Source organism: Protobothrops mucrosquamatus, unplaced genomic scaffold (assembly GCF_001527695.2).
Source record: "Protobothrops mucrosquamatus isolate PMUCROS unplaced genomic scaffold, P.Mucros_1.0 scaffold14, whole genome shotgun sequence".
Lineage (NCBI taxonomy): Eukaryota > Metazoa > Chordata > Lepidosauria > Squamata > Viperidae > Protobothrops > Protobothrops mucrosquamatus.
Genome location: NW_015386401.1, coordinates 2,462,215 through 2,471,446, shown reverse-complemented (window position 1 = coordinate 2,471,446; position 9,232 = coordinate 2,462,215). Strand labels below are relative to the sequence as shown.

Here is a 9,232-nt window from a genome sequence, read left to right as displayed (position 1 = left end):
AAGTTAATTGGAAGATGTGAACCATGACCCCAAAATAGGGGCGGGGAAAAATGCTTAGAATGTATGTGTAACGGAAAAGAATCCAGATCTAAGCATTTCCACCATGCCGTACTGACGTCTCTGTAACCTTAATAAATGCTTTTAGGAAAAAATATGCCTGAAAGTCCTTTTAAGTGTTTCGTTAATCAGACACATGACACAAGCAAAGCCCCATCTGCGAGATGCAGGCAGCACACAAAACCACGCACTCTCCGGCCCGCGGAAAAACCTCTCTCCGTGGAACCGTTCCCTGGTGCCCAAAAGGTTGGGGACCTCTGTTTTAGAGAGTCGTTGAGGCCACTTGGAGGCTTATCTGTGTCCTCAGGGTCACCTGAGTAGTGCAAATGGGTGGGGAGCCTTCTTGGAACTGCTGAAAGGACTGTGTTGTAGACTGGAGATAGATGGTGTCATATCCGTCCCCCTCTGTTGAGAGAGGGCTGTTCAGTTTTGACATAGATGGCCTTTTGGACCCCTCTTTCAAACCAGTAGTCCTCTCTGTCCAAAATGTGGACTTTGCTATCTTCGAAAGAGCGACCTTTGCCTTTTAAATGCAGATGGACTGCTGAATCTTGTCCTGATGGTTTTGTTCTCCTATGTCAGTGGTGGCGAACCTATGGCACGGGTGCCAGAGGCGGCACTCGGAGCCCTCTCTGTGGGCACACGTGCCGTTGCCCCAGCCTTGCCTCCCCCCGCGACCCCCTCCTCTCCAGCAGCCCCCCTGGAGGAGAGTCGCCCCCGAGCGTGGCCCATCATGCAGTTGATGCTGCAGGGCACGGGCAGAGGGTGTGGCCGCCATAGCGCTGCTGGGCTGCCTGGGCGATCTGCGGTGGGCCCTGGAGGCAGTGAGTGGTCCTGTGGGCAGGTAGGACGGGATGGGGGGCGGAGCGGGGGCGGGGCAGGAGGGTGGAGCAGGGGCGGGGCCAGTTTTTGTGCACTCGGTCTCTAAAAGGTTCGCCATCACTGTCCTATGTTGTGCCATGCGTTTATGAAGGGGTTGTTTTGTTTCCCCAATGTACAGATCTGCATGTGGCTCACTGCATTGTACTGCATATACCACATTGCTCAGTTTGTGACTGAGTGTTTTATCCTTGGGGTGGACCAGCTGCTGTCTTAGTGTATTCTTGGGTTTGAAGTGTGCACGTATGTTGTGTTGAGGTTTGAAGTGTGCCCTGGATGACTGAGAATCTCCATAGACACTAAAATTTAGCTTCCTCAAAGGGCTCTTCGGATTTTGGAATATCAGAAACCAGCTTAGTTGTTTTCTTGCAGATGTTTCGTTAACCCAACTAGGTAACATCATCAGTGACAAATAAGTGGTAACAGCCAAGCTTAGAGAGCATAGAGGACCCCATAGCCCAGCCCTGAGCTAAAAATATTCCCTTCAATCAGTACCAAATCCATCTTTTTTTAAATAACGAATCTGATGCATTGTCTGCATTTTAAAGTTGGCAAACAATACGTGGGCTGTTGATGTATAATTTGCCATACCGTTTAACTCCTCTATGTTAGAAATGCAGTCATGTGGTTTGATAAACAAAACAGTGTTGAGATACTCCTCGCTTAATGACCATATTTGTAGGTCAGGGTTGAAATGAGGGTGGTCTCTGAGCTTGGTTATTTTCTTGCAGACGTTTCATTACCCAAACTAGGTAACATGATCAGTACTAGTAGGGAGTGGGGTTTGATCTCAGTTTATATTCTAGTGCAGGGGTCTACAACCTTGACAACTTTAAGACTTGTGGAATTCTGGGGGCTGAAGTCCACAAGTTTTAAAGTTGTCAAGGTTTCAGACCCCTGCACTAGTGTCTTGCTGTGTCAGTGACAGACCACTCCAAAACCACTCCCAGCATAGATTGGACATTTGTCTGAAACGGTATAGGATTTCCTGCCTGAGCAGGGGGTTGGACTAGAAGACCTCCAAAGGTCCCTTCCAACTCTGTTTTTCTATTGAAATGAATTTTGTAAAGCTTGAGAAGTGCTTTCTATCCATTAGGGAATATAGGCAGTCCTAACTTCATGGCTGCGGCGTTTATTTAACAACCATGGCATTTGCTTAATGACCGCCGCATAAAAGATCATAAAATCAGGTGGAGTCACATGGTGACCCACTTAATGACCGCCTTAAGTTATAACTGTAATTTCAGGTTCAATTACAGTCGTAAATCAAAGATTACCTGTATAAGCCGAACACAAATTGGGCGCACTTTTGGCTTTATTTAATAGCAATAATAATAATAATAATAATAATAATAATAATAATAATAATAATAAAGTTGAAAGGGACCTTGGAGGTCATCTAGTCCAACCCCCTGCTCAGGCGGGAAACCCTACACCATTTCAGACAAATGGCTGTCCAGTCTCTTCTTAAAAACTTCCAGTGTTGGAGCATTCACCGCTTCTGGAGGCAGGTTGTTCCACTGGTCAATTGTTCTAACTGTCAGGAAGTTTCTCCTTAGTTCTAGGTTGCCTCTCTCCTTGATTAGCATTATATTTGTTTGATTTTACATCTATATCATTAATGTTTTTAAATTGCTGCAGACCCTGAAACGAAAAGGCCTGGGCTTTGAAGGTGCAGAACTGGATCTTGTAGAAGCTTTGGATCCAGCTGAGAAACTGAGGCAGCTTGATGAAGGAATGGACCTTAGATTAGCCCGTCCAAAACTGAGCGTGAGTATTGCTTGGGATAAAAAAAAACTGCCACAGGTAGTCCTTGAGTTACAACAGTGTGTTTAGTGACCGTTCGAAGGTACAACGGCATTGAAAAAAGTAATGTCATGGTTCCGACAGATGAAACTCTTCAAAGAACTTTGAGGCATTGTTTACCTTAAAGAATCTTTATTCGAGTAACATAGCATCAGCACATACATGGCAAAGCCAAAATCTGAATTCCCCTCCCCTGAGCACATAGTATCAAGCACAATTCCCTCCTCTAATTAACAGTCATAAATCACATTCTCCAATTAGTTTGAAATGCAGGCTTTCCCTCCTGTTCTTCTACCGCCATTTCTTATCATCTCTTATTTTAAAAAACCTTGGTTCTCACCGTAGTTACAATATTGTTATGTCTAACTAATTCCCATACACATTCCTCCTTCTCCCCCCCAGTATCATCTAATTCCAACTCTAATTCTAAGAGTAAAACATAAGAAAGAAAATGGCTGCATCTCCATATGTTGTCAGAGCAAGAACATCCAATGTTAGCAGCGTTGACAAGTAACTTATGACCAATTTTTACACTTACAACTGTTGCAGTATCCTCATAGTCACACAATCAAAATTCAGATACTTGGCAATTGGCACATATTTATGATGGTTGCGGTGTCCCAGGGTGTGTGTGTGTCACGTGAACACCTTTTGCAACCTTCTGACAAGCAAAGTCAATGGGGGAAGCCAGATTCTCTTAACAACCATGTCACTAATTTAACAACTGCAATGATTCACTTAACTGTGGCAAGAAAATGGGGCAAAATTCACTTAAAAACTATCCTGCTTAGCAACAGAAATTTTGGGCTCACTTGTGGTCGTAAGTTGAAGACCACCTGTACAGGTCCTGCTATGAATTTTCCATTCATTTGCCCCCTAAAAGTAGGTTCAAAATGCTTTTTAAAAAAAATGCATAGTAGAGATGTACAAGGCAGGTTGCACACAAACTACTCTTAAGCATTTGGAAAGTTTTGACCGTAGTGGAAGGATTCAGATATTATTTTGAGCCTTTTGGATTGGAACTGTTCCAAACTTAGCTTGGAAAACTTCCAGAATCCTTATAAAAATGCTTCCAGCCAGACTAGAACAGACTTTGAATAGGCTAGCCAAGAAATGTGCTCACTTTTTACTTTTCTAACTGTTGCAACAGAGTCACGAGTTCAAAAGTATAAATGGAACTGATGTTTTAAAATGCATATATTGGTAGTCATAAAGGAGAGGACACATTGTGGTGGGAGAAATTGCTTGCCAGAAGTTGCATGTCATATAAAATCTGTATCATGCATAGAGGAGGAGAATTTTATACGTAATAACCTGCACATTTCATCATGTGAACTCTTTGGATTCACCAATACACATACACACACACTGCCCCATTGATGTGGAAATGAAACAATAAATGTAACGTTGGAACCATGAAAACAACCAGTGGAATAACCTGCCTCCAGAAGTTGTGAATGCTCCAACACTGGAAGTTTTTAAGAAGAGACTGGACAGCCATTTGTATGAAATGGTATAGGGTTTCCTGCCTGAGCAGGGGGTTGGACTAGAAGACCTCCAAGGTCCCTTCCAATTCCTATTCTGTTCTGTTCTGTTCTAATTCTTTCATTCCAATTTCTGTTCTGTTCTGTTCTATTCTAGCCCAGTCCAGTCCAGTCCAGACTGAAAATACAGGTAGTCCTCAACTTACAACATTTAGTGACCATTCAAACTTACAACTGTACTGGGAAAAGTAACTTATGACCATTTTTCACACTTACAACTATTGCAGCATCCCCATGATCACATGATCAAAACCACTTGCTTGGCAAGTGGTTCATATTTAAAACGGTTGCAGTGTCCTGGGGGGGGGTCATGCGATCCCCTTTCGCAACCTTCTGACAAGCAAAGTCAACGGGGAATCCAGATTCACTTAACAACCGTGTTACTAACTTAACAACTGCAGCCACTGACTACACTTAACAACTGCGGCAAGAGAAGTTGTAAAATGGGGCAAACTCACTTAGTAAATGTTTCGTGTAGCAACATAAACATTGAGCTCAGTTGTGGTCGTACTTGAGGACGGCCTGTATTTATCCTTGGCATTGAAGCCCACAAATCTTAACATTGCCAAGCCTTGGACACCACTGATCCAGAAGAAGATTTTCGACAGATCTTCCAAGGACGTCCTCAGTAGACAGGCTCATTCCGTTCTACTTCAAAAGAGCCCGAATAATCACGTTTTCCCCCTCCTGATCTTTTCGATGACCTGTTTTTCCTTCCAGTCGGCTGCTTCCCTGTCGAGTCTCGAGGGGGCATCCATGGGAACTCCCCAATCCGGGAGCGAGGGTGGTGTGTGCAATTCAGCTGAATCTCCTGTTCAACAGAACCGTCTGCAGCAGTTCAGGCCGACTCTTCCCAAAGCAGCCTTCCCTTCGGTGCGGTCTCCAGCCACCCTTGGACCAGGTAAAGGGGCCGTATAAGATGCCTCGGTTTCACCTCTCCAAGTACAGGTAGTCCTCCACTTACGGCTTGGGCTGCATCAACAAAGGAATAATGTTGAGATGATGGGAAGTGACAGTTTTTCTCTTGCTAGTCAGACTGCAACTGGAATCCAACATCCGCATCTCCACCATATAAGAGTGACTATCAGACCTGGTTGTTGGGAGGGGGGGTGATTTCTTTATTCTTGCGGATTCTGCCATAATTCAGGGGGGAGCTATGGGCACTACAATGTATCCTCTCCACTTTCATCTATCTGCTTGCTCTTTGATCTATTTCCCTTGATGCCGGCCTGGGATGAGAAAGGAATGTGCCTCCAGACATTTGCCTTTTCTCTAGCTAGGGAAGAAGAGGCGTGAAGACCGAACAGCCTGACAGCCTTGGGAATGGCGCCTTATTAACCCCGTTCCCATGGCGAATTCACACCTGGGGATTGGGCCATTTGAACTGGCCGGTTTGACTGCTGGGGTGGGGTTTGCCAGTTACTCTTTTAACCTATTGATTCGCGTGGGAAACTCTCAGATCCTGCCTTCTGTGCCTGCTGTCAGCTTCTCCTAATAAAAGTTCCTTTTGGATAGAAGCTGTTCCAGGAGTTCTGCTTTCTTGGGAAGAGGGTTTGAGTCAGGTCCTTACATTGACATTGAGAAGCTGGAAGGAGTGCAGAGAAGAACAACGAGGATGGAGATAAATCCTAAATCCTATGAAGAAGACCTAAAGGGACTGGGTCTGTTTAGCCCAGGAGTGTCCAATCTTGACAATTTTAAGACGTCAACTCCCAAAATGTTATATAATTATTTCAAGGGTGGTTTCCTGCTCACTTGCATGACAAGTGGTACTACAGCATTTCAGCATTTTGGTACGACAGGGGATCTAGGAATGGGGCTTTGGCGGGGGACTACAGGCCGCTGCCCACTTACAAACAGGAGCTACGTCTTCTGGGCCGTCATCAGCCTGAATTTCATCCCTTTTCTGACTCTGCAGGTATCGGGTATTCTATCTTCTCCCACAGCAACCTCAGCCGTGTATTGTCGAGCAAAACCCCTCCTCCGCTCTACCTGGGGGCTGACTCCCATCGGGTGGAAGGACGGCCTTCTGCAAGCAGGAACAATCTAACATCCACTGTGAGTAACTTACAGTATCCATCTGTTTTTTGGGGGGGTAGATCAGAGGTCCCCAACCTTTTGGGCAGCAGGGACCGGTTCTGTGGAGAGAGGCTTTTCCGCAGACCTGAGGGTGTGTGGTTTTGTGTGCTTCCTGCATCCCACGGATGGGGCTCTGCTTGTTTGTGCAGAGTGGTTGCTGGCATGCTGCGGCCCGGTATTGGTCCACAGACTGGGGGTTGGGGACCCCTGAGGTAGATGATCCAAAGATTCAACTTCTGGGCAAGAGACACAGGCCAATGCCAAGAGGGTAAAAGTCATATGCAGATAAATAGCAATAGCACTTAGGCTTATATACCGCTTCACAGTGCTTCACAGCCCTCTCTAAGCTGTTTTATAGAGTCAGCCTGTTGTCCCCAACCATCTGGGTCCTCATTTTACCGACCTCGGAAGGATGGAAGGCTGAGTCAACCTTGAGCCGGTCAGGATTGAACTGCCGAAGTGCTGGCAGCCGGCAGTCAGCAGAATTAGCCTTCAATGCTGCATCCTAACCACTGCGCCACCATGACTCTTAACGCAGGGCTAAAGCCAGTAATGGGTGGAATAGAATACAGGTTGTCCTTGATTTACAACCATGATTTACAACTGAAAGAAGTGACTTTATTACCGTGTTTCACACGGCCGTTGCAGCATCCCCAGCGTCACGTGATCGAAATTCAGGCGCTTGGCCATTGTTCCACTTCTTTTCTTACATGATATACCTTCTCTTCTGCATTAGAGGTAGTCCTTGTTTAACAACTGCTTGCTTAGCAATCATTCGAAATTACAGTGCCCCTCCCCCCCACTACTTATGACCTGTTTTTGAAGCGCTGAGGCCGACACACACACACACATGCAGTCATGTGATTGCGTTTTTGGTACTTGGCAACTGGTTTGTATTGATGACCCTTCATAGTGTCCCATGGTCAAATAAATGCAATTTGGGGCATTTTTTTCTGGTTTCCAATTTCTGGCAAAAAACAACAATACCCCTTAGGTATAATGGATTTGTTTAACAGCAGCCTTTGCTTAACAACCACACTGTTCGCTTAATAACTACTGCTAAAAAGGTCATAAAATCAGACACGGTCATGTTCTGACTTGCCGACTTAGAATTGTAATTCTGGGCTCGATAGTTGTCAGTCAAGGACAGCCTGTACTGATACACAAATGTGTATTGATAAAACTTTGAGCAAAAATGGCCATTTTATTGGGCCATGTGAAGGAAGCCACATCCCTGCCCAAACTGGCAAAGCAAACTGCTCTATCTATGAACAGGGACCAAGCTCCACACTCCCTGACACTGATAATGTTATCTAGTTGGGTAACGAAATGTCTGCAAGGAAACAACCAAACTCAGGAGACACCAGGAATTCCACAATCCAACCCTGTTCTGCAGATACTGTCCTCTATTGAAAAGAACATTTGATGGGTTAGTTAAACAGGGGTAGGCAACCTTGGCTCTTTTATGACTCGTGGACTTCAACTCCCAGAATTCCTGAGCCAGCCATGCTGAGGGGAAAGGGAGAGGTTTCCAAGCTGAGCCATGCTGGCTCAGGAATTCTGGGAGTTGAAGTCCACGAGTCATAAAAGAGCCATGGTTGCCTACCCCTGGGTTAGTAGATGAAAAATATTACAGGAGGTGATCTCAACTTGATTCTCTTTCCCCACAGCGCCCGTTGTATCCTCCAGGGCTTCAGAATCTGAGTCCCGTATTGCCCACTGGAGGTCTCCCTGGACGTGGGCTACCAGGATACCCCTTCCTCTCCTCCACCCCATCAGGTATGGTCCACACAGGGTTTCTAGGTGTGAATGAAAAACCTCATCTCATACTGTTCAAGGCCAATCCTAGTGAGCTTCTGGCACCTATGCTTGCTTAAGTTTCTAAGTCCTAACCCTGGTAGCAATAGCAATAGCAACAACAACAACAATAATAATAATAATGTTGGAAGGTACCTTGGAGGTCATCTAGTCCAACCCCCTCCTCAGGCAGGTAACCCTATACCGTTTCAGACAAATGGCTGTCCAGTCTCTTCTTAAAAACTTTCAGTGTTGGAGCATTCACCGCTTCTAGAGGCGGGTTGTTCCACTGGTTAATTGTTCTCAGTGTCAGGAAATTTCTCCTTAGTTCCTGGTTGCTTCTCTCCTTGGTTAGTTTCCACCCGTTGCTTCTTGTCCTGCCTTCAGGCGCTTTGGAGAATAGCTTGACTCCCTCTTCTTTGGGGCAGCCCCTGAGATATTGGAACACTGCTATCATGTCCCCCCTCGTCCTTCTCTTCATTAAACTAGGCATACCCAATTAGACTTATATACCGCATCACAGTGCTTTACAGCTCTCTCTAAGCGGTTTACAGAGTCAGCCTCTTGCCCCCAACAATCTGGGTCCTCATTTTACCAACTTCGGAAGGATGGAAGCATCTGCAACATAACACCCCGGACTTAACAATTGTCGATAAGAAAGACTTTAAAAAGTCTGGATAGTGGACGTGGCAGTGTCTGGAGACAGCAGAATAGACGAGAAAGAACTGGAGAAGATAACAAAATACAAAGACCTACAAATAGAACTAGAAAGACTGTGGCAAAGGCAAGTAAGGGTAGTACCAATAGTAATAGGCGCCTTGGGTGCAATCCCAAAACAACTGGAGCACCACTTGAACATCATTGGCATTGACAAATTCGCCATTAGTCAATTGCAAAAGGCAGCCTTTCTAGGAACTGCCTCCATCCTGCGACGATATCTGTAATACCATCAAACATCCACATCTGCCTATCCCAGGTCCTGGGTAAGGACTCGATAGGTAGACAAAAATGCCAAATCCAGTCTGAATATCTGGCTGACTGTGCGATGATCAATAATAAAATAATAAAGT

The 9,232-nt window shown here is 45.4% G+C and overlaps 1 protein-coding gene across 1 annotated transcript in view; it reads left to right on the top strand.

Moving 5' to 3' along the window:
- Positions 1 to 8,242, top strand: part of LOC107282860 (myocyte-specific enhancer factor 2B-like) — a 10,387-nt gene extending 2,145 nt beyond the window's left edge. The window contains exons 3-5 of the mRNA XM_015810692.1: positions 2,578 to 2,706; positions 5,007 to 5,187; positions 8,145 to 8,242. Of these exons, the coding sequence (XP_015666178.1) occupies positions 2,578 to 2,706; positions 5,007 to 5,187; positions 8,145 to 8,242 (408 nt within the window). The remainder of the gene's footprint in view (positions 1 to 2,577; positions 2,707 to 5,006; positions 5,188 to 8,144) is intronic.
- Positions 8,243 to 9,232: the final 990 nt, after the last annotated feature.